General features: G+C 37.4%; 3 protein-coding genes across 14 annotated transcripts in view; 1 reads left to right on the top strand and 2 right to left on the bottom strand.

Moving 5' to 3' along the window:
• Positions 1 to 37: 37 nt before the first annotated feature.
• Positions 38 to 12,623, bottom strand: LOC113672385 (adhesion G protein-coupled receptor L1). Of its 2 annotated transcripts, none has more exons than XM_027188668.2 (21): positions 12,218 to 12,623; positions 10,501 to 10,932; positions 10,047 to 10,091; positions 9,868 to 9,944; positions 9,503 to 9,592; positions 9,333 to 9,392; positions 8,852 to 8,981; positions 7,923 to 8,054; positions 7,771 to 7,837; positions 6,980 to 7,085; positions 5,868 to 5,917; positions 5,375 to 5,492; positions 4,624 to 4,739; positions 3,843 to 3,942; positions 3,517 to 3,667; positions 2,871 to 2,937; positions 2,337 to 2,397; positions 1,578 to 1,678; positions 1,124 to 1,250; positions 969 to 1,010; positions 38 to 837 (listed from the first exon to the last, which is right to left on the bottom strand). In XM_027188668.2, the coding sequence occupies exons 1-21, from the start codon at positions 12,303 to 12,305 to the stop codon at positions 475 to 477; spliced, it is 2,523 nt and encodes an 840-aa protein (XP_027044469.2). In that variant the 5' UTR covers positions 12,306 to 12,623; the 3' UTR covers positions 38 to 474. The 2 variants fall into 2 exon arrangements, with proteins under 2 accessions (XP_027044469.2, XP_089064747.1); XM_089208621.1 differs by having other exon boundaries at positions 10,501 to 10,865; positions 12,218 to 12,365.
• Positions 12,624 to 12,837: 214 nt separating this feature from the next.
• Positions 12,838 to 21,246, bottom strand: LOC113672401 (negative elongation factor A). The gene is made up of 10 exons (XM_027188683.2): positions 20,834 to 21,246; positions 20,079 to 20,246; positions 19,452 to 19,544; positions 19,117 to 19,232; positions 18,465 to 18,531; positions 18,034 to 18,146; positions 17,428 to 17,580; positions 15,264 to 15,467; positions 14,667 to 14,766; positions 12,838 to 14,517 (listed from the first exon to the last, which is right to left on the bottom strand). Exons 1-10 carry the CDS (start codon positions 21,210 to 21,212, stop codon positions 14,309 to 14,311), a joined length of 1,602 nt encoding a protein of 533 aa, XP_027044484.2. The 5' UTR covers positions 21,213 to 21,246; the 3' UTR covers positions 12,838 to 14,308.
• The window catches only part of LOC113672391 (phospholipid-transporting ATPase IF), a 28,250-nt gene continuing 22,318 nt past the window's right edge, over positions 19,473 to 25,404 (top strand). For 5 of the 11 annotated variants that reach the window (XR_016187390.1, XR_016187389.1, XM_089208615.1 and 2 more), the window contains exons 1-4: positions 21,270 to 21,500; positions 23,360 to 23,494; positions 23,936 to 24,025; positions 25,286 to 25,366. Coding sequence is in view for 9 of the 11 variants with exons in the window: in XM_089208615.1 (XP_089064741.1) it covers positions 21,468 to 21,500; positions 23,360 to 23,494; positions 23,936 to 24,025; positions 25,286 to 25,366 (339 nt within the window). In the remaining 2 variants the exon portion in view is untranslated. Of the gene's footprint in view, positions 19,671 to 20,680; positions 21,115 to 21,269; positions 21,501 to 23,359; positions 23,495 to 23,935; positions 24,026 to 25,285; positions 25,367 to 25,404 lie in introns of those variants that run through there. The other 6 variants (XM_089208618.1, XM_089208613.1, XM_089208611.1 and 3 more) reach the window with 5 other exon arrangements.

The raw sequence follows: 25,404 nt of genomic DNA on the forward strand, positions 1-25,404 counted from the left end.
TGAAAACTTTGGAAGAAAAAGCTCTCAACAGCAACAACAACAGTAACTTTTTTTAATATGATAAGCAGCTATTCGGTAGCAAAATAATTGTCACCAAATCATGCTTAGAATGTCATCTTTGCAAATTCTTCACAATCGATGCTAACTACAAAATCTTAATGAACTATGGATGCCGTCTAATTGTTAATGTTGTAAGAAATAACTGCAGCTGAACTCCAAAGGGGATATAGTTTGTACTTGCCGCAGCTATCGCCCTGCGCTGAGCTAGATAGTGCTAAGTGCGCGTTTGGAAACCTGTGAAAATCCCAAGACTGCGACGGATACTCTTATTGACTTGTCAACAGCCGTGGACAAGCTCATTAAAATGTCTCTTACATTTCAAAAGCCACATCAGGTTTAAAAAGAACAACGACAACAACTCGTCGTTTTATGAAACGTGGTAATGTTTTTTACTCATTGTTTGATATTCTGCAGCTAAAGGTACGTGTCAGTGCTGTGTTCCTTCTCTTCCATTTTGCCTACAGTTTCTTCCTTGTCATTCGGAAAATCTTTGTCAGAATGTTGTTGTTTATGGGTGATAGCATCAAAATGTTCTTTGTTTGTTGTTTGTTTTTGTTCTTGTTGCTGTTTTAAGTTTTTGTTTTGATTGTAGTCCAATTGTTGATGGTTTATGTCTTGGTGGGGAGGACGTTGTCTCTGGTTTTTCATGTCGCTGCGGTTCCCACGCTGTTCCTTGTCCACATTGGACGGTACAGTCCAAGGACTGCTCGATCTCGTTCCTGTTAAGCTGAAGAGGCGTTTTACCCGGTTGGACGCTCGATGTGCATTTTTCTTGATCTGAAACACAATAAATGTTTCATTACGGCATGATGGACGTTATTTTCCAGTAAGTGATAAATTGTGTGAATTGCAACGCATGATAAAGAGAAAATTGAGTTAATTTTCCCTATTTATTTGATGATACTTACCTCGTCATCAAACCAGTATTGAGCTATCAGGAAATAGAGCCCCTTAAACAGTAAATGGATAGAAACATGAGCTAATTGAAAGATCTGTTAAAACTAACTAATTTCTGAACTTTCAAACTACTTTTTGTCTGCAAACGATTAGAAGGACTTCTCACCTGCATGGAGTTTAAAACAGCAAAGAGATATTGGAATACTAGAGAAGTGTTGTGGATGGAAATGAATCCGAGCAGCCATGTCACACCCAACAGCGGAACTAGAATCACCAATGTCTTAAACGCTGCTCTGTAGAAAAAAGGGGAAAAATTGTGAAGCAACGGATTCGTGCATATTAGACGATAATTTCGAACTCATTTAAAAGAGATGCCAACTTCCCAACACGTGTGGAAACAGGTTAATCTCTCACGTCACCACTAGTTCGTCTACATAAAAAAATATGCCATTGACTCAAATCGATCTCTATTTACATTACGCGTTCCATACAAAAGAAGATCCCTCAGAGAAAATGAACCGAAGACCTAGCGATAGAGACCTTAGAATTATCATCAACGAGAACTTGAAGTAATCACCCCTGTTTTCCTTAAATTTAACAAGGTCTATAGGCCCACCTACCTCATTTCGAGCTCTAAAGCTGACATTTTCGGGGATCTTTCCTTGTAGCGAGCCCTCTGCACTACAGTTTTGATGGCTACAATCAGCGCAATCACGTTTACCTGCAATCCGGTAATAGAATGTCACCTTACCAAGGAGTTGAGAAATTATTTAACCGACAAGAAAGTTCTGGACCATAAGGAGACAAATTTGTTTTCAAACTGCGAGTATTGTCTTTTATCAGTTTGCATTTCTTGTGAAAAGGTGTTGTAATCGCATTATTCTGATTCGAAAATACTACTGCACCGTAAAAACTGTTTTTATTAACCCCAACCCCCACCCCACCCCACCCCTCAAACACTTAAACATTGACGTGTTTCTTGATCTCAATATGCGACACACGTGAGGGGAAAAAACAAAATTTACCACAATTCAAATATTTGCCCCGCCGGGCAACATGATGCTTGGAATTCAACCAGTATTTCGGACAATGTATTTTGAGGAAAAATCCCCTTTTCCTTGTGTGTGCCATTGTTGACAGGATACTTTATGTCCAAAAAATCACGACATTAATCGTAACCTCCGACTTTCTCTCTGTTTATCTTTAAGTTGTTTGCGACGTCGTTTGCCACAGTCTGCTTCGTGTACTCACCCAGCAGTATAATCCCGAGCAATTTTCGTTTGTTGAGGGATGGAGTACATTGCATCTGATACATTTAGCTCGCGTAATGTTGGTAGCGTGGTCATGTGTTATTCATGAACAACAGATACCTCACTTACCAATAATATAAATGCCACTGGTCCAGCAAATGACCATATGACTTGATGAGAAATCCAACAACTATAGAAAAACCATGAAATGCAAAACAATTAAGCCCTTATTTGTTTCTCTTATCTTCATTTCATTCTGTTCCTGAGGCGGAAATATCTCTTTTCTCCTAGCGCCAATGAGAGATACAAAGACAGTACAGGTTTTGTGCCAAGGAAACATGTTCACTTGTTTTTGATCTGCTGGATTGCTCGGCTTGTTTAAAACTGGCCTTATTATTTTGGACAATAACCATGGTAACGGGAAAGTTCGCTTTAGCTCAGTTGAATAGATGGAAAATTAATTACAATCCAAGAATTCTTTTAGAACGACACTTTGCTGTACATAGGTTTTGTCGTCTGCAAACACTGTGAAGTAGAAGTTTTCAAGTTCCTTGTTTACAATTTATTTATATTTATCTTTGCCTTTCCGCAACCAGTTCATTTTATGTCATTTTTTCTATTCAGGTGTACCACCACGCGATGATGTTAAAAGATCCAACTTACAAGTTATCTCTTACATATTGGTGGCGGGAGATGCTTGCTGTTACTGCCACAACGACAGCGGGCGCACCTAATAGGTAAGGAACATTCATTAACGCAGACTTCTTTAAACCTTTAAGCCCTAAGAGTGATTAGGATCTTATTTCTCCTTCCAATATCACCGCTAGATCAAACATTAAGATCACCAACTAAAGAAACTCAAACAAATTCTCCATGTCAGCATCTTAGGAAATGTTTAGAGAAGAGTATAAAGAACATGCTCACTGATGTTAGGGTGTAAAGGGTTAGCTATTTCTTTTTTTGCCTGATTATGACCAAACTACGTTTAGTTACACTGTCCCTACCTCACCATGCCACTGTCCCTACCTCACCATGCCACTGTCCCTACCTCACCATGCCGTCAGTATTCAGTTTGAGATCCAAAAATAAATGACGTTTTCATCATTTGAGGGATTATGCCCCCCGTCCACCCACCCACTCACAAGTAGTTATTCTTTTATCTTTCCTGAAAGGGCTATCACGCAGGTATATCAGATTGCTAAGTAAATTGATCTAATTTTGACCTGTGGCAGGTGCACTTAAAAACTCTTACTTAATTCGAGATAATCTGGGTTGAAACTTTAATCTAATACGCCAAAAATATGCCTACCCCAAGCAAAGAGGAAATAAGTTCTCACTTTACTGGTGACTCGGAAAACTTTCACCATACCACGGAGAAGATTGATTCCCTCGACCATCATCCAGAAAAACGCCGCCAATTGAAAATAATGGAGAAGAACGGCAAAAGCGTAACAAACAGCCTTTACATAAAACAAAAAATAAAATAAATGAGTTCGTGGAACTCCCTTGACTAAGAAACGACTACTGACATCAAAAGATTCGCAACAGAACTCGATATTGGCGACTGATATTAGGTTACGTTTCCGCTTTCAAAAATTAGTACAGTAAGTATGAATTTCGCACTTCCAAACTTACCTTTATTCGAGCTCCAGGATAGGCGATAAGAAAAAAGAAAATGGCGAAAACCTCAGCTGCGGCTAGGTTTATGTGGATGTTTAGAGTCTCTGTTCGCCTTCTGAATACGGATAAAATTTCAAACACCGTAGTGTTGAGAGGATTAGTGATTGTTATAGGATTGAGTTAAGTATAATTAGTAATCGTGTTTGAGCGCCAAGATTACACGGCTCGAGTTGAGACGTACTTAATCTTATTATTAATTGATCGGGTCAATAACAAATCGGATTTGAATATGATGAGTTTTAACACTTTTAAACCAGTAGTGATGAACAGGTTACTAAATATCTAAAGAAAATAGAACCAGTTAGTTTCATTTGATTTTGTTTCTCGTTTGGAGCCGGTAAACCTAGACACGAAATAACTTTTTGCAGCCTTGATTTTGACTGATAAGAGTGGTAAGGGTCAAGGTATTGCTGAATCTCGCTGGCTGGAAACATCAGCTGCTTAATTAGTGATTGACTTTTGGACAGTCACGCCCATGAGAGACAGCTTCTTGTTAAATGGGCCACATTTGAGAGTTCTGGTGACAGAGGCGCATTATCCAATAAAATGAAAGCAGTAAATGTGATGGCTCTTGGGACACAATCGGCTCAGCCTACATTGTACGTTATTATCCAGATAATCACTATTTAAAATTTAACAGATCACATGCATTTAAGGGTCAGAGCAGAGCGCTTTCTTGACAACAGAGTGAATCAAAAGTAGCACATAATAGGCACAATTTAAAACTGAACAATACCTTAGGAAGAAAAATGCAAACAACAAGATGATATAACAAACTAAAGCGATCAAACATCCCACAATGGACACGATGGACAGAATAGTCTTATGCTCTTCTGAAATGGTATCACCTTCCTACAAGAGATGGAAGATATGTGAGTCTGATATACCCTGAATATATCATAACCAAATAATGATCGCATAAAAGAAATTGAAGTACAGCCTAAAACTATCAAACTATTTCACGGATAAGGGCTATGCGTTTTCCCGGTCACCAAGATTGTTTAATCTGTTGCCACCCAGCAAACTGCACTTAATCAGCTTAAGAACACTCTTTTAGGAACAAAGGAACATTCTGAACTCATGATTTTTCCCAGTGTTGGAATTTACGGTCTTTAAGGCAAGAAAAACATGACTTCATTCTAAACCATATCAAAACAATTATTGTGCGAAATAACAGTGGTGTGTTCGAAAAGACCTCTAACAATGACGGTAAAAATATAAAGTTTGTTCGTAACATCTAAGTCGGATACATGTTTGGTAACATGATAAGAATTAGTCTTACGCTTACGCTTAGGTTAAGGAAATACAAAATACTAACAGAAACAAATTAACTCAACCAGTATCATGTACTCTTTCACGTCTGAAGTAACACCCTAGTCTCACGAATCAAGCCGTGGTAAGTTGTTAGGAGCATGCATAGTAGTCTCAGGAGCATCTTTTGATGAAAGTAAAAAGTTAATAGTCAGCGTTCTACGTGTTCAACGTACATAAGCGCCGTGTACATCCATAAGTACAGCAAAGCTTGTCATGTGATAACAGTGGCACACTGTGTGTGATGAGCTGACCTCATAAACAACACACCCTGATGAAGACCAAACTGGAGGGCTAAAATCAAATAAATAAAATTCGATTTTAAATTATTCATTAATGTAAATCAGTGTATTGTCAAGTTACGCCTTAATGAATTTGGAAAATCTTTTAAAAAGTCCATAAATCGCTGAAAGCTCACTCGGACACATCGGAATAAAACATTTCTGCAGGTTAAAAAACATGTCCTCATCGAACTCAAAAAACAGAGACATCACTGTTTTGATTTTATTCGTCTTGATTAACAAACTCGAAGTATCAATCCATGTATGCTTCGCCTATAGCTTCCTTTTACCTTTTACTTGCCGCACAATACGAGTCTTGTTGTCTATTTAAATCATTCTACAACCCATGTGGTGACGTGATGGTCTGTTTCATTTAATAAACACTTACTCAGTGGTGACATCGAGATACACACACTTCCGTACGCCGTCAGTATTCACCTGGCAAAGGGAATTGCTGGTTTTCAGTGTCACGCCATTCAAAATAGATCAAAATAAAAAATAAAAACCGTTCAATCGATTTAGTCTAGAATCTGGAAATAGAAAGAAGCTAGATATGTAAAGACTCTCGCCAAGATTCAGGTCACAGCAATTTTTCTTACGGAAGATATGAGGAGAAACGTTTTTCCCAAATTTATAGAGATTTGTATGGAGCCGCCATGCTGGTGCCCACCTAGATGGGCACCAACATGGCGGCCGGAAACCAGCAGAAACATCTGTCACTGAGTTTTGCTACAAAAGCGTGAATTTATCTCTCTAAGAACTCATAAACGTAACAATAATACTTTATTCTAATACAAGAACTGTTCAGATAGCTGAATTTCCCTAAATAAGTCACCTTTTAAACCAACATAACAGCTCTCTCGCTCGTCATCTAAAGGCCACGTCACGCAAAAGCTTAGAAATTCAAGAGTAGTCTATCACTAAACCAAGAACCCATTTGGAGTGGAAATTTGTCTGAATATTAGTTTTTGGCTGCTCTAATACATCATGAAAGTAAAATCTCAGGAGGATCAATAGTTCTGAAGTCTGAAATTTAGTGACGTCACGTGAAACCAGCAATTAGGACAAGACATAAGGATGGAGTTTAATATAAAATATATACATATATATATATATATATATATATATATATATATGTTAAATATCAAAACACTGTGTGAACACCGTTATAACGTAAAAGTCGACTTCATGATATCTGCATGGATCGAGTAAGAAACGTGACGTGTCTTCAAGGTATCAATAAGCCGTATCTCTTTTCCTTTTTGTGCCAAGTGGTAGATTCACATAAATGTCGGTAATGCTCAAGGATTAAGCAAGACTTCCTACAGGATAATAAGCGATTGTGAGATGTCGTGGGGATTTTTAAAAAACATCAGCTGTGGTGCTTTCGCGATGACGAATAGCCTGCGCCTGCGTAGCTGGCGGTTTTTTCGGGCGCTCGATAAAAAGAGATGAGGACCGCGATAAAGACCTATGCGAGGAAAGTATTGAATTCAGTACCTTAGAAACAGCTGACAGATTTATTACAACCGGATGACTCAAATTATTAAATCTACTCCCATTGTTGAAAAGTATTGTGCTGGACATAATTCCTGAGTCCATGACTCTGTTGAAATGCAACAAGTATATGAATAAGCAGATGACTTCCATACAAGCTCCTTAAGTATGGTGAAGCTGGCACTAGTTTTACTAGTTCTGCATCCAACATTACCTCTTGCATTTTAAATTTCCATGAGAAACTTTTGGTGTTCCCCATTATAAAATAACCGAGATAGAACATGTACTCTGATTGGTTAGAAAACTCACGTTTATAGCGGGACAGGTACACCTACAGGCATTTTGTAATAGCAATGGCTTGTCAACAGGTGTTCATGGATGGACATGGTTTATCGAAATCCCCAGGTTTGCATCGATTTATCCTAAGCCAATGGTATCTGTGCTCATGAATTTACCCGAAACCAGAATTATGATTAGTGAACGCATTTTCATGGCAGAATTTGATCAAAAGAACCAAAGAGATGTATCGAAAACGGGCATAAATTTCATTAACACGGCGTTTGTAAAGAAATTTTAAGTAGCGAAGTAGAAGGGAAAGAGGAAGAGGAAGACCAGGCGTTGAGTGAACAGCTGGCATTAAGGTGTGTCTGGGACCCAGGAAAGAGAAGGATGGAGAATCATGCGGCCGCAGCCCCCGGAAGGGTTTGCGAGAAACCATTTTCCTTAAAATCTTTTGCATATGATGACCATTTAATGTGCAACCAAACATTTGGTCTTTGCACTTATCAACTTACTTGCGTGCTTGAGGATCCGCTGTTACGCTGATATCGGAAAGCAGTAGGCTGACGATAGACACTCCGTCTAAACAGATGGGCTGAATGAGTTACTGATATTACTGACAACTCCGAGACAGTAGGCTAGAGACTCGGGTTTAAACATAGAGTACCTTGATCCTGTGCTCTCCATATAAGAGATGATGGCAAGTTGATGTTATTGGTCTGTTCAGCATCTTTTGGAAAAGATACGGCTTCCGCACTGTTTTCTGACGACACAGGGGGCAACATGTCCACTGCGAGGACTATGAGACAAATAGCAGGGAGAAAGAGGAAAATAATTGCAAATTAACTTTGACTTTTAAACTGGTGAGGGGTCTATTGGGCTGAAAAACTTGAGTTTTCATACACATCAAACCCTTCTTATGGACAATCTTCATATCTTTCGGAATAAAGTTTTTGAAGTCATACTGAATGTTCGTCCTCAATGCTAATTTGCTTCAGGCTTTAATCGATTTGATCTTTCCCCCAAACTCGCTGTGATATTATGATATAAGAGGTTTTGGGCAAAATTCAATTTTCAAGGGTCAAGCAAGACTTAGCCGGCAATCATAGTTAGTTTGTCAGCTTACAGAAATGTCAGTGACTGGCTTAAGCTGAGTTACGTTGAGAGAAACAACTCCTTTTCAACTGCTTTTCAATCAAAAATAAAACTTGATCTTTGAAATCCTCTGTGGTTCAATTTTGTTACTATAAATGGGAAGTAATATAATTCCATGCTCTTCCTATGTAGTATTATGGGATGCACCCCTCCCAGCTTAATTTAAAATAAATATCTTACCCTCCATGTATAAGCTTGAAGGATGCTCTTTTCAGGCACACTTTACCGAAATTCAAACATGTGATAACTCAGTCAGTTTTATCATGATAGAACTGACTTTTTTTCCTCTGAAGTGATTCGATGGTTTACCATCATCGCTCAATTTTGTGTCGTTAGTTATGGAACAATATTACTACCCTTTCTCCTCTACAACCCTAACCTTCCCACCCCTAACCTCCCCACCCTCCCCCTCCCCATGGAGGCGAAAAGACACCGACTCACCCAAAGATTCAGTGTTTATCTGGATACTTTTCGGTTCAGTGACGCCGCCTTCCCCTCTCATTAATCCTCGAACCAATAACTCTCCTATTTTTTCACTCATTTGAACGACCTGTGAAATTTGATCTAAGGACTAAAACAAATAACATAGTTACGACGTTTCATAGGTGGCTTCTCTGCGTTAAAGAGTTTAAAAAATATATAAATGAATAATGAAAAATAATGAGGCATTTATTACTGTTATAAAGGAAGTGATCAAATTAGCACCATCTATGTAAGCCCGAGGATGTCCGAGGAGGCATTGTTAGGCCGCAACAAGCAGTTGTCCATGACTGCTTATTTGGTGACGTACTTTTTTGTCACTTTTTGGTAAGAAAGACTCCACGTCACCGCCATTGTCGACTAAAGAGCACATTCTGTAGCTGTAGTATCATTTTTGCCAATCACTGTATGATAAATCGTTTTGAATATGGATTGAAATTACCAAAGATGGTTGTGCCTTTCCTACAGGGTTCACGACACTGTCTAGAACTGTTCCTAGTTCCTGCAAACAAAATAATACATACAGGAGGTTAAGGCAAGCATTTCACTCAGAGGCCTGTGTTCTTTTTCCATGACCACTGCGACAATCACCATGAAGTATGAAAAGTATACCTTCAAATTTCTTTCAGCAGTCGATTGATTCAAAGAGACGCCTTCTAATGATTTCACTGCTTCATCCAACTTCTTTAAGGTGTCTTGTACCTAATGAGAAAGGGCCAGTAAGAGTAGGAGTTGACAAGTTGAAGTTCTTGTAAACTTAGAGCAGTCAGGTAATTTAAAAAAGCGGTTAAGATAACTTGGTTATATTTTAAAGTGAAAACAGTTCTTTTAGGGCGACAGGAGAAGAGATCGATATCAACAATTCAAAGTGTGGAGTAGATCAGTAAACTGAAAAATGCAGCCCAAAAGAACACACGTTCACATTTCCCAACCCTCGTACAAACATAAATCATACGTGAGATATAAAAAGGACTTGCGTTCAATTGCAGCGTAGAGGTCTCTGTTGAAGTCTCCGAAGCAATAGTCGGTGACAGAGTGCTGCTCTGAGAGTGTTCTGTAAAAAGGTTGAGGAGAACTAGTTACCGAGAACACAATGGATACCAATAATAATCACAATACTGCGACAATGGCAAGAAGGATTATTGAAGGATCATACCGGATACATTTGTATTCCTGACCCCACTCGTCGGCGATGGCTGCTCTGTAATGACAACAAGTTCATTCTTCTGAATTCGATCCCTGATACTGTTTTTGATGTAAAATCATACACTGACTATCCTCAGAGGAGGGTTAATTTTTTTTTTATGTCAACTGACTCAGTATTATCATAACGAGAGTGAACGAACTGCATATCGAATACACTGAGTAAGAATTAGATTTTTAGCTCGGTCGTAAAATTAGAAGAGAGATCAATCTCACTTTTCTATAGTTTTCTAGTTCCGACACAAAGAACAAAACACCTTTTCATACCGAAGAAGACTGAATACTAGATAATTTTTATTGAGTTCTTGAACACCACCAACAGCGTCATTTGTTGTACCCTTTAATAGGCATTTGTAAGCCGCAATTTTATAGTGTCAGTGTTTTTATATATCGTACTTTGTACACACCTTCTACTTTCTTGGGTCGTTTGCATATGAAAAGTCTTACTGTCTTACAGTAGTCTATCTGCCACTTGTGTACATGATTGTAGTAAGCGCAGCGTCGTCCTGTCTCATTTTTTGATCCCTCATCGTAGCAGGCGGGATCCTGGCTGTGGTACCAGTTTGTGTAATTATATGGCTGCTTGTCCACCCATCCCATTAAGTTACTTTTACAATTTCTGTGAAGCCCTATGTAGAACGTCTCTTTGGGTCGAAGGTTTGTATTATTGATAAGATGATGTAAGAAATCGTTTTCCTTGTCACTTAAAACACTTGTGAGAGAGCCATTCCTTTGTCTGCACCACCTCACGGCATTCCAAAATCCAAGTTTTCTGTCAACAGCAGTATATACATAATAGCACGAGGAATCATTCAAGGTCCATTTATCTTGACAGTCAGCTTTTAAAAACAAAAAAAATTCTTGCTTAACCAGAAATCACTGAAAAACAGGCGCTGTGCAGAAACTTATGCTGACGTGCCATTTGGTTCATGGTGAGACCTACAAAGGCTAAGTTGGGATACTTGTGAAGGAAAGTGATGGATCTTGGTCCTTTTTCTGGGATATCGTGGAATACTGAAGTGATGGGATAACGAAAAAAAAGGGGATTGTATGACGGAAAGGTCGTCAAAATTTTGTTTTCTTCATTGTTAGCGGTAAAGTACACAGATGTTATAGAGTTCATTTTTGACACTTTCATTGGTATGTACTATGGCAGTGTTAGAAAAAGATCGACATCTACATTAGAAGAGATCGGGTTTTTTCTTTTCTTTTTTTTTTTTAAGGCCTCCTCTGTTTGTGTATAGGTCCTGCTGATATGTACTTAATAGAAATGATGCGTGCAGAGAAAAGAGTAGTTGATACGTGATCGGCATGATAAGGCATATTTGTTGTGCCGCGCTCGACAACATGGACTAACTGATTGTTATTCAGCTTATGATTTCAATAAGCCCATGCACCTGGAAGAGTAAACAACGATAAACCATTTTTTTTATAAAAGTGGTGACACTCTCTCTTTGCTACTTTTTCTTACAAATATTTTGATTATCTTGGGTGTGGAAAGAATTATAATAAAATTGTATACACTATTTAGTTATGAAGCCCCATCTTAACTTGGACTCAGTTTATAGTTTCGTCCGTAAGTGTGAGCCGTGTTGCTACAACAAAGAGCAACAGTAATTCACTTGGTATCAATTTTCTTTCGCTGCGAACGAAAATCTGGCAAAACCGAACATACATTCATGCATTATTTAACAAAGCATTCAGTCAATGAATCGATCTTGTTGATAAAATCCCTGCTTTCTTTTAAGTTATGCCGGTTTGCTCGTCTTGCGCAATGCACTAAGACTTAAACTAGACAATTATGAACAAATTCTCTGTAAAACTTCTTCATTCTTTAAAAAAATTATTCAAGGTTCAGATGAACTCTGTTAGAGGAGCTCTTCAACAAGTGCTTGCTTAAAATACCGAATGGCAAACGGCTCAAGTAACTGAATATCTGACTCTCTGTGTCATCATCATACTAAATTGTTGTTGATGCTACTTCATTATATCTGTCCTTCTCTCTATTCACCTCTTGCTTGACAACGAGGTGAACATGTCCTCCTTCCTCCAGCTGCTGTCGCATTAATCATACTAGAAACTTCAAGATCCTTATGAAACCGACCAACTGATGGAAGGACTTACCTTGATTGCTTGATGTCTGTCCATAGTAGACTACTAACATCACAATTGCTGTGCTCAGGGTTTTGGTAAGGAACAGAAAGCCAGTCATCGTCGTTACTGGCGAGACCGGGTCGGAATTTAACTAATCAAGTAAATTCGTTTGCTCAACAAAACTTCCCCCCCCTAGGGGTCACCTAAATCAGCATGGTGGAGGCCTTTGCACTCACCGTGTATTCAAATTCTGGGTTTAAAGAAAGTTTTGTTCTTCAAATGATTGTCTGATCACTCTCGATGCCTGTCAGCTCCAAAACAGACACAAATAAACCATTTCGAATCATCTCGACCGCTCGTTTTAAAATATCTAAATTGAGCACAAAATTTCATTATCCTTGGATCACTATTCAAGAACATTCGAATTTCACGCTATGTTAAACGCGAGACAATTCAATTATTTTTAGCTTGCGGTGTCGTCGATCAATCAACTGATTCAAATTTAAACGCTACTGAACTTTGGATTGACTGGGTAATAATAATTCAAAAAAGGGGTTGAATGTAATGGAACTCGACCTCGACTCGAATTATAAAAATTCCCAAACTCGACATATCTTTCTTTGAGTGCATCAGTGCAACAAAGTACATTATTTCCACTGAACAATGAATGTTAATTACTTTATATTTTTCAAAACAGTTTTTTTTTAAACAAGTCATGTTAAAAGCATTCTCAACAGTCCAGCAGCCCAAGCGACCCCTTTTTTCACGACTTGGTTATACTACTTTTTTTATCAGGGAAATTTCTTGTGTCAAATGAAATGGTGATAATGAGTGAGATCACTGCGAAACGAAAAAAAGAAATTAAAAAATGTTTTAAGCCACGCAAGTTCTCCCACTGTTTCCAATTTAGCCACATGGGAATTTATGTTTGTGGCAAAAATTACTATTTTCCTCTCTTGGAGTTAAAATAATTTAAAAACAGCTTTGTGAGATTCGACAGGGAACAAGTCTAGCCCTCAATAACCAAAATGTGCCCAGAAATATATCCCCCCATTAGCCCAATTGTCCGATAAGAAACAGTGCCAATGTATGTAATGAGGCAACTCGAGTTGTCTTAAAAAAACCATCTGACGTTGAGCTAACGATTGATTCCTTTTGTCAGTATAGATATTATCTCTGGCCAATAGTAGGATGAACATCATTTACTGACAAGTTTAGTGATCTGGTTAATTCTGAGATAGGGGTTTACTAAATGATGAACGTTTGTTAATTTTTGTGTTTTCCAACAGTTAATTGCTCAGGCTTGGGTTTGGTCCGTAAAGGCTGCTATGTAGTCTGTTCAGATACAATAATGTTTATCAAAGTTCAATACATTCACCTCGGTTTAGTGCATCAAAAAAGCCCTCTTATTTCCAAAAAAGGCTTCAAATCAACCCGATTATATCATTAAAAGGTCTGGGATGGTCCCCCCGACAGGAAAAATTTATTGTCTCATATATGCGAAAAACAGAGCTAAAATATGCTTGAGATCTTTTCACTTTTTGCTACATTTGCATTTGCACTCTTTTAATATCACTGAACATACGAGTATCTGTTTTGTTTCCAATTCGTGTAAAGGAAAAATTTGAAAAAAAAAATCAACTTTCAAGGAACACCGGCGATGCTCCCTCTCCCTAAATACTTCAACATCATTAACTGGCCCCAATTTGGATGGCAACTCACAATGAACATACAGTCCCACATAAAAACCCTCCACCGATTTAATTTCGCTTTATAATCTGAACTCTCTCCAACAAACAGTAAATGGCTTGGTTCAGTATAACCTTCAAGCATAATTCAGATTGGCCTCCCAATTTCAGAATACTTCAGATCATCTCGTTCTATTTCTCTCAAGAGACAAGTGTCATTACAAGTGGATTGCATTTGAATCAACTGTTGCATGATATTCCTTGACAGCCAACTGCATTGCAACAAAATCATTGTAGGTCATTTGCAAAAAGCGACTTACAAAACTTTGCAAGGTTAACAAATTCATGTTTGTAATATTTTTACTTCCGTACACTCGAGGAAAGAAGAATTAGGAATTAGGAATTAGGAATTAGGTCTGCAACCTGCAATGTGTCAAGCAGTTTTTTCTGCTGAGGCGGATGCACCAGTTTTAGAGACCACCCTGGTTCGTTTAAGTCTCCGCCAATGACCCGTGTCGTAATTCATTTCAAAGAGCATTTCCACCAATTGCATCTGTTGATTGCCGTCTGCTAACGTCACCGTTTCCGTGTTTTCACTCAGCTTGATAGTTACTATCGAACCTTGATGGGGATATGGTTTCTCTGCAATCAAACGTGTGATTACAGGATGAATGAGATAGTGGGCATATATCCACACTTTTAGTAAAAATAACAAGCTTTTCAAAGCGACAAATTAATCAATTCGACTTATTTTGCTCACAGAAATCACTAACATTAAAACATTAATTTACCTCGTGCACCGGCCATAAACCCAAGAATAAGGGCCTTTTCAGCGCGACTCACTCGGTTCGCATTTTTGAACATTTCGTGAGCAGCTAACATTTGTTCCCGCTGAAAAATATCAAATTTGGAAAGAATAAAATCAAACCCGAAAGCCTGACAACCGTTTCCAAGAGGGAATTTTTACAGAAACAAGAGAAGACCCTGAAAGATCCTGGGTCATATCTTCACAGACAAGAGTCCAAGAACAATACTCACAAGATCACCACCAAATTTACAAAAATCTGCGAGATCATCATGGATTACTGGTAATGCACAAAAGACCTGTTCAGGAGCTTGAGGCTAAAGAATGGCCTACGTCTATGAAGATTCGTCAAGAACACTGCGAAATCTTAGTCAGACTGCGCCTTGTGTGCCACTTTACGGTACATTGTTTGGGTCGGGATTTGGAATTAATTTACTAGAACGTAGCTAATTGTGGGTTCTCTCTTTAATTGGTAGTGCTCAAAGAACGCCAAAACTACAGACTGTTTGTGCTAAATGAGCACATTGCCTCATAAGGGCGCAAAGTGTTACCGTTGTTCTACTCTTATGTAGAGCGCACGTACCGTTAGCGTAAGTTGCCGTTTATTTGCTTGCTGTTGCTGCTGTTGTTGTGTGTTCGATGCCCCAAGGGAAGGTGCAGCAGGACTTCTTGTAGAATCACTAGTGGCTGGTGATGTAGAACTTGAGGAACTAGCGGCCATTGCAGCAGCTGCCTGTTTTTGTTGTCGCTCTCTCATTATCAACTGGCGCTGTTGTTCCATATGCATCTTCATGTAAGAGAGCACACTCTTAGTTATGCACGTACTCAAACATGGCACGATACGTCCAGAAATGCATGAAGCAACGAAAATGGCAGATTTGACGAATTTTTTGTCGACGATTTTCACGGATTTGACGAAATTTGTTAATCCGTGGAACTTTTGTCAAAAGAACGATTGTGACGAACTTTCGCCAAATTTGATGACGAAATTTATATAAGTGAATGGATATGACCTTGAGAGAGGGGCCCCTAAAAGTTGACGAGTTTCTTTACAAGGAACCCACAAAGTTTACTGGCAAAAGCCACAAACTTGTTAACAGTGGCAAATATGATGAAATTTTGCTAAGGCTTCTCTTAAATCAGGTAAGTTCACAGGCAATTTACATGTGAATGGGAAAGAGTTTGTAGAGAGGAACCATGAAATTAGCATAGTTTATAATGTTTTGTAATATGGAAACTTTCACATGCAGTATCATGTTGGTAGTTTTGGTATTGAAAATTTCAAAAGCTATTAAATTGTCTTTTTTTTTTTTCAATTTAGTGGTAATGAAAATGTTTGCAGTTAAACTGAATATATTTACAGCTAAAAAACACCCACTCAGATATATCTTTCAAAGGAACCCACAAAGTTTACTGGCAAAAGCGACAAACTTATTAAAAGTGGCAAATATGATATAATTTTGCCGAGGCCTTTCTTAAAATAAGTCAAGTTAATAGACAATTTACATGTGAATGGAAAAGAGTTTGTAAAGAGGAACCATGAATTTGGCATAGTTTATAACGCTTTGCATATGAACATGTTTGTGGTTAAATTGAACATATCCAAAGTTAAAAACGCCTCCTCGAATATACCTTTAAAACGAACCCACAAAGTTTACTGGCAAAAGCGACAAACCTGTTGAAAGTGGCAGTTATGATAAAATTTTTCCAAGGTTTTTCACAAAATAAGTCACGATAATATACAGTTTACAAGTGAATGGAAAAGAGTTTGTAGAAAGGAACCATGACGTCCCATAGTCGAGACGTCAGCTTTTTAACTCTTTACCGTTATGTCAATTTTTATAGCACATCTGCATTTAAACGAGCTCTTCGCTCATATGCGATATGTGGTTAAATAAAGTTACTTACTTACTTACTTACTTAGTTTATAATGCTTTGCAATATGGAAATTTTCACAAGTACTATAATGTCGGTAGTTTTGGTATTGAACTTTTCAGAAGCTAGTGATTTTATTTCAAATTTAGGGGTAAACATGTTAGCAGTCGTATGGAATATATTCAAAGTTATGAACGTCTATTCATAGAGAAATAAGATATAAAATTAATTACTTCGTGAGAAGGCCACAGTCATTGTGTTAACGTCTCATTGTCAAATGGAGTGATGCCCAATTTAGATCAGTTTTCGGTTTTTGCGACAAAAAACTTCGGTTTTTCGGTATTGCTGTTCATTTCGTTTTGCGAATTTTACGTGTTTTAGCATTTGGTTTTCGTCAAAAATGCGAGCGAATTTTCAGAATTTATTGCCGGTTTGTCTTCTGAGCGGCTCGACTGATCTCGAACAGCCGCGAAACGCAAATGTTATTAAGAGGAATCCGTGACAAACCAAATGTCGCTGAAATAACTTCTCGTTGGTGAAATATTGTAGCGATCCGTAGGAGGTCACGCGTTGTGAATAGCGCTCAAGACCGACCTTGCAATGTGGAGCACTTAGGTCGATCAGTTTGCGAACTATGGCTTTCAACGTGCTTCGCGCACCGGCAACGGATAAAACTCAAGGACCTTGCATTGATGAATTTGATTAAAAATTCGCCAAAATCGTCGAATCCACGAACATTCACTCGGTTTGACAAGATTTCTTCAGATTGTCAAATCTGTCATTTTCGTTACTGCGACATAAGAGAGCATGTTAAAGTTATCGAACCTTGTTTCCTAGGCAACAAAAGAACCAGTAAGAAAAGAAAGTCTTACTTCCAACTCTCTCTTGAGGTTGATGGTGCTCTCATTGAGTGCGTCTGCTGCTGCAGGGGTTTGGGAAATGTTTGAGGGAGCCTGGGGTACATATGAGGGAGCTGATGATGGAGCTGGCATACTTGATGATGGTGTCTCTGGGCTTGATGGTGGCTTTTTTAAATGGATGAGGTAAAGTAGAAAAAATCATCATGAATAGCAATGTGCCAATCTAGGATTTTGACAAAAGGCAGGGCCCACATGAACCTGTCACTTTTGTACCTTGGGGTGGAAAAAATTCCTGATCTGGTACTAGAAGTAGCCTCTTGAAATTATTTAACTGATATATTAAATAAAGTTAAATGTGGCTTAGACACATCACACAGACTTGAAAAGAGGAACAACAATAACAAGGCAATCTTTTACTCATGGAAAGAAAACAATGCGAAAACAGATAGCTTGACTAATGACCTGTACTATGTAGAATGCAAAGTTAATCACATCGTACAGTAATATGGCCTTTTTAATTTGACTAATCATAGTAAAAAGAGGTCTCTTCTATCCAACAGGTTTAATTAACACCTTTATATATATGGACATTTTTGAACATTTGAAAGGTTTATGTACCTTAGTTGGTTGAGTCATGGGTGTAAGACCTGCAGCATAATCAGGTGTGCTTGGCTCTGGAGGTTTGGTATTGTCAAGTTTCTTCTGTTTTGCCTCCTCTGCTTGTTCAGACTCTATTGTAAATAACACCATATAAAAGAATCACTTCTAAAATCTGTTGATGATGATAACTCTAACACACAGAAAAACTGAAAAACAAAAGGAAAATCTTATTTAAAGATTGGTTCATCATCAAGCAACCCATACATCAGCTAAACATTTAGCCTCACACCTGATACATATACTGTCCAATTTAAATCATTAAGCTGAGTTTAAGACAATGAAATTCTACATTAAAGTAGGGAGTTGAATAATGCTTTGCCCTCTTGACTTTTCTGACAAAACTTGAAAAGTGACCAGTTGCAGGGTAACTGTGTGAGTGCTTTTGTTACCTGCCAATTTCTTTCTCCTTTTGAGTTCTCTACCACCTCCTATTGGCTGCTCATTTATGTCCAAAAGCTGTGGGCATAAAGAGAATTCTCACACAGCTTGTTTTCAATATATCTCCCTAATATTTTGACTGTTGTAACATGCACATATAGCCACAAGATCTTCAGTTCAGACTTCAGCAATGTTTTTGTTTTTAGCATAAATGGGGAATTGTAATCATGTAAACATTGCAGAAGACTGCATTATCTAATACAATACACAATAATTATGAAAATAATATATTCAACCTTCTAAAGAAAGATTTTAAAGAAGAAAGATTATTGTAGTTGTCTATTCTAAAGCAGTAGTAAAAAGTATATAGCCTGTAAAAAATGTTCAAGCTAGAGTGGCATGAGTATTGTGCAGTGCTGATACAGTTCTTTGCTAAAGTGAAAACCACATTTCTTTTCTACTCATTCAAATACCAACAATTTTTCTTCAGTCAAAAAACTTTAACTCTTATAACCAAGGTTGGTGACTAAAGGTTTCGATGATAGCAGTTAAAATCAGTTATAACTTGTATCCATTTATAATAGATACCGAAAAAAAGCAGAATGGTATCTTCAAGATAACAGCCAGTGAGTGTTAATGAACATGTACAATGGAGACATTCACCTTTGTACGGCCATGATGTTTGAGTGTAGCAGCAGAGATAATGCTCCGTGATGAACCAGATGATGGAGTCCCTCTGCTGGGGGTTGGACGGTTTGATGTTCTTGGTGTTACTCTTACTATTGTTGAGAGGAGACATTCTTTGATCAATATAGGTAACATTTTAATACACCTAGTCTGTATTGATCGATTTGCATTAATTAATATAGTTATATTTAATGAAATAAAACCAAGACACTCAGTTAACATTTTCACAATAAACAGCATAAATTATGGCTGAAATTATAAATGTTGTTCATATACAGTATTGTTTGTTTGATATTAATTCTGTTACTGACCAGGAGCTTCAAACTTCTTAGGTGACTGAAGTTTGTGGGCTGAGCTCATTGATGCTCCAAGACCTTTTTTATGTGCTGAAACTGCTTCACTGGCTTCACATACAACACAAAAAGAGATTGTTAACATTCATCATTGTTACTCACTAACTGGATCTGTTACTGAACTCAGTGGCATATGGTGCAGACCAAAAGAACAGGAATTATGAGTTTCTAGTTCAGGTAAGTAGATTTGGCTTGAAGTACAGGTGCATAGGCTGAGTCATATGCCTTTGTTACAATATCTAAATAATCATGAGGAGTTACAGTTTGCATCAAGCTCCTTTCCTTCTGAAGGGAAAACCAAGCAACCCTACACTACCATTGGTTAATTTGATTTCTAAAGAAAACAGATAAAGTGTATCACTTGTCCTTGTCTCTATGACAGATTATCTCCTGGGACCTATAATCCACATCAAAGTATTTTAATCATTACTGGGCCATATCTCCTACACTCTCTATACGAATTCAAGTGACTCTTTTAGACAAGTTAAGGGAAAGGGTTTACAAGAAATTATAATCATTACACTCTCTACATTGTCAATATATGTGTGTGGATATTACTTTATTAAGAAAAACAAAAACAAATACCTTTCTGTGTAAGTTCTGCTCTTAGGGCAGCAGACTTTGGTTTTCTTCTAAGTGTAAAGTGTTTGGGAAGGGGAGGCTGGTGTCCTACCATGGCAACAAGGGCTGTTCTGTTTAAATATAGACATTCCAGAGGAAGAAGACTAGATCCACTATCTGGGAGACTGGTAACTTAAATAAAAACACCATAAAAAGTAATGGAACAGTGGATCCATGTTTTAAGGGGGCACCCTTAGGGTAGGGAGAAAACTCCCCAGAGCAGATTTTTAGATGATAGCTGATAACTATTCAATTTGTTAAAATGATGTATTTAACGAATAGCTTCCATGTTGCTGTACACTTATTTAGTAACTGATCACAGATGACCTCAAACTGTAGTAAGAATGAAAAAAGGCCCATAGGGCACAGCTTAGTGTGTCACTGATTTTCTCACATTTTGATGTCTTCTGTGATCTTTTACTGAACAGATGCTTGAAATCTTGGAATCTACTTGTTTTATATAATTAAAAAAAAAAAACGAAGTGATGTTAATGGTGACGTCATATATGCATCTGTCCTCCAATAGATAAGTAAGAACCAATCAAATTGCATGTAGTAGATTCAACTTATTATATAACTGACAATCCCTGTTGCAGGGGCATTTAAAGACAAATCTATATTTAATCAAAATAGCGTATGTACGTGTATTTCAGGAGCTTGAAACATAACTTGTCACAACACCATTACTGACGAGCATGTTGTACAGATGTAAATCTTACCAGTTTTTCTGATTTCTTCTGCCACTTCTGCAAACACTGGGCTAACATGCTCGAGATGAACATTCAGAATCCCTGTACTTGGATAATACTTCAGAATCTCTGATAAAACACGGACCCACTCGTCTTCATCCTGGCTTCCAATCTCAAATATTTCGCTCATTTCACCGCTCATTTCCTCAATCACTCGACGAGGAAGATGGAGAAAAGCCATTAATAATTTTACTTTTACCTGCGTTTCAAGCCTATGAAAACACTCTGGAATATTACGGAGGACGTCTTGGGTTAGTAAAGATCGCAAACTACTACCAGACCAAGAATCGTCCGTAGATAATTTGTTATGAAGCCACAGGGCTGTGTCTGCCTGACGAACGGACGCCATGTTGAATATCGGCAAAGTATTACAGAGAGGGAGGGGACTCGGGAATACTGATAAAAAAGGGGAGGTTTCTAAGCAAGTTGTGTGCCCAGTAAGTTCCGTGTTCTTGATGACTAGTGGTGAGCTAAGTATGTAAGGTGCAGGTGGAACAACAGACAGCGCCTATGGCCACAATTTGACATGATTTTGAACAAATTTTAATACCTCTTCTTCTAGTTAACCTTTTTTGTCAGCATAAGGGAAGGAAACTCACCCTCAATGCCTCTAGGAGGAGTCAAGGATCGCTTATTGGTAAGTAAACCAAGGAGCCCGTACATATATATGACTAATATGTGGTAGTATCGATCTCTTCCTGCCTTATCAAGGGATGATAGTGTGTTGTCGGTGTTTGTTTACGGTAGGGAGAGAAATTTATATGCATTAAAATAACCCTCAGGTTTATCTCAGGGAAAAATGGAGCGTCGCTAAACCAAAGAATTGAGCAGAACTGTCGTTGCTTCTGTAAGGAACTAATGGCCCAGCTAACTTTTTTTATTTGTGGATTAAAATTTATCAGTTATTTTAACTTAAGACGTGTAGCAATGCATGATCAGAACACACAAATGTTACTCTTTCAAGCACTAGATGCGAGCCTAATTCACGAAACATCAATGTGTACGTATTACCTCTTAACACTGGAGTATTCACTTTTAAATTCGTTTTTTATAAAGCCATTCGTTTGTTTCGCTTTCGTTGTTCATAATGAAGTTGTTCTTTAAGGTTAAGCTGTCGTCCTTGAAGTGCATTCATGTATATAGACGATATAAAATGGTTTTCGGTGGTCGCTCAAATGCATGTGTCAGAAAAATAAATAATTAAAGTGACCACAATAATCGGCCGAATGTGGTGAGTTCCAATTAACTCTTGGAACACCAGCTATATGCTTGGTATTTCTTTATCTTTTTACATAGAGAAATATAACTTTTTCACGACCAAAAGAAATTATTTTTTAAACCAAAATTCCTCTCGTTTTTACCGTGAAAAGGTGGAAACATCTGGAGCAAATTTTGCAGCTACAATAAATTATTGATGAATGACATATTTGTTGGTAGAGCTTATGTAATTCTTGAAAAAAGCATCATTTACAGGGTGTATGTTGCAGCATGGACTTTTATACCTTATGCTTATCTCCTGAAAAATTACAATAGTGACTCAAAATGTATTTTTACAGCTCTCTTATTGTTAACTCCTTGCTGCTGAGTGAACAGAATTATAGAGTTTACTTTCATGTAAATTAAAAAAACAAAGTTATTAGCATGGAATACATATTCCTGAATAACTTTCTTTTATTATGCTAACTTACAAGTGTCAGAAAAAAATAATTATATGGACTGAAAACAAAATGAAATTGAACATCAAATGTGAATTCTATATGACAGGTTGAATAATCTTTATTATTAAGGTTAGACAGTACTTTTCATTTGCAATTCAGAACAAATCTGATGTAAGGTTAGCTTAACATAAGAAGAAGTTTTCACAACTCAGTTCAAATTGTGCTGTAAATTACTAATTTGATATACAGTTGGATGTGATGGTAGTTTCTGGATTTGAAAGTTTTGGACTTGGGAGAATTATATGCATAATGACAGGGGTGGAACTTGTGTTATTGTCTTCAAACTGATATGTGTATACAGCTGTATGCACATGTAAAAGTCTGTCACCAGAAAAAAGAACTAAGAACAAAAAGAGTTAGCTCTTTAGTTTCAATAGGGAATTATTTTTAGCTTTCCAGAATAATTGCATAATCCTTAGATAGACACATTCTGGAAGGTAGGAGAGGTACTTACTGGTTTTGAAAATCTAGTTAGAAAGGGATGGGGGTTGTGATTGTAACAGTTTTCTTCAAGGGTTATTCAAACCATTTATATACCTTCTGCTGAGATCAGGGGTGTCAAAAAAGGACCTCAATCCCCTTATGAGGAACTTGGAGTTTTCTTTTTGCTAACCAGATAACAAATAAAGGACACCTTTTCTTTTTTTTTATATCCAAGCCCAAAATTTTCTCTTTTTTTCTCTTTCTTCATTTACTAGGAGCTTCTTGAATAATGTAGAAGCTGAATCTCAACTGAATTTGGCTGCTCCTATACTTAAACATGATGCCTTTTTTTAAGGGATTTCTTCCAGGAAGGGTGCAACATGATGATGAGTGGCGAACTGTTTTTGTACTTAATAAGTATCCTAGCAATGACACAGAGGTTGAAGTCAAGCAGAAGAGATATGCTAACAATGTAATTGTTACATCAAAGGTGGGTGTCATTGAAATGCTCATATACATCAATGTTTAATATAGTGATGATAATTATGTTAGTCTTCCTACCCCAGTTTTTTTTCAAAACATGGTCTTCCTAAAGGTGGCACAATTTTTTCCTTTTTCCTGAATGGATCACCTTTGGTCTACTCCATAAAGAGGAGCCATAATTTTTTTAATTCTACAGTATTTAAAGAGTTAAACTAATTAAAAAAAATTGAATTTTAGTAAAGTTGAATTACGATATTCAAGTTGTATTTTTTGTAATGCACAGTTAAATAGGTCTTATAAAGCTTCTACTTACAAGCCTGATAAATTTTGAGGAAGTTCTCTTTTCAAGTGATAGATAACAATAATATGGATGTTTTTTCTTGGTATTTTCCTCTGTTGTCTTGGTTATCAAGTGTATCGTAGACCCTAATGAATTTTTTTTTTTCAGTACACAATATTGAATTTTGTCCCAAAGAATTTGTTTGAACAGTTCCGTAGAATTGCAAACTTTTACTTCCTCTGCATTGGTGTGATTCAGGTAAGGATAAATAGCTTTCTTGTTCAAACCATGTTCTTGAGACCATACATTCTTTTCATTGCTTAATATAATTACCTATACCAATCACCTAAACTTTCTTTTCAACCTGGAAACAAAAGTGTGTTAATGTAACTTTTCCCATTTGATCCAAATCAATTTAGTTAATAGAATTTGTATCTGTTTGAACAGAAACTATGGCAGGTCAGAAAATGTACATCAAATTTATTAGCTTGACAATGTTTGTATTAATTGAATTTAAAGGCTTAATAATCTGTTTTGTTTATAATTTGATAAGATATTTCCTCTTATCAGTTTTCTCCTGTAACTAGCAATCTAACAGTCCTTGACATTACATGTTTGTGTAACACAGACATGTCACTACGTTGACAACTGTATTAGCACTACTTCCTCTACTAGGGAGGAAATAGTGGCCACTGATTTATATGTGCAGTCAATTCCTTTCACCCGGCTCTCAAGTATAAGATGTTCACTACTAACTAATGATCAACTCAGAACTTTCAAATATGCATGGGCGTGATGCAAAACTTGTCCTTTCATTCATAATGACTAAAAATTTTTGGTACCCAAGCCATCAAAAATTACTGATAATTTCAAGTGCACTTCTGCCAATGACATATATATCATGACTTGCACTTATTGCAAAAAGGTATACATTGGCAAAACCTGAAGAAGACTAGGTGGCCAATTCCTAGAGCACCTTGGTGATGTAGAAAGAAGTAAAAAAGATGCTTCCAAACCAGCAGCTACATACTTTAATCTCCCTAATCATTCTAAGAAACATGTGGCAGTCTGCATCCTTTCCTTACATCAAGGTGGTTCACAAAACCACCAAACTCCAGGACAAAAATTTCTTACTCAAAAAGGCACTCTTAATCCCTATGAATATCAATGAACATTTTTTATTCATTCAATTAATATATTCTTGTTTTGTTATTATACCATGTTCCTACCAGCAGGGTAGCTCTATTTTATACATGTAAACACACATGCAATCCACAACAATTAAAATGTCAGCTTTGCAGTGGCAAATTGACATTTATTTATCAACTCAGTTGATGAAACCAAATGATCTTGTTATACTCCCTTCTGATGTAGCCCACAGTTTCTTAGAAAGCTTCCTCCCTCTTTAGGAGGTAGTGTTCACTGTAGAGATCTGGCCTTCCAGCACAGATCGTGATGTGCTTAAATTTTCATCAAAAACAGTATGTCCCAGACAATGACCTTCTTTTGATGTTGCAGCTCTTAATTGACAGCCCTGTGAGTCCAGTGACCAGTATTCTTCCTCTGGTCTTTGTGATAACAGTCACTGCCATGAAACAGGTGTGTAAAACACTATAACTATTGCCCAAAGGGCTGGT

The sequence above is a fragment of the Pocillopora damicornis genome, chromosome 6 (genome assembly GCF_964200805.1).
Source record: "Pocillopora damicornis chromosome 6, jaPocDami1.2, whole genome shotgun sequence".
NCBI classification, from domain to species: Eukaryota; Metazoa; Cnidaria; class Anthozoa; order Scleractinia; family Pocilloporidae; genus Pocillopora; species Pocillopora damicornis.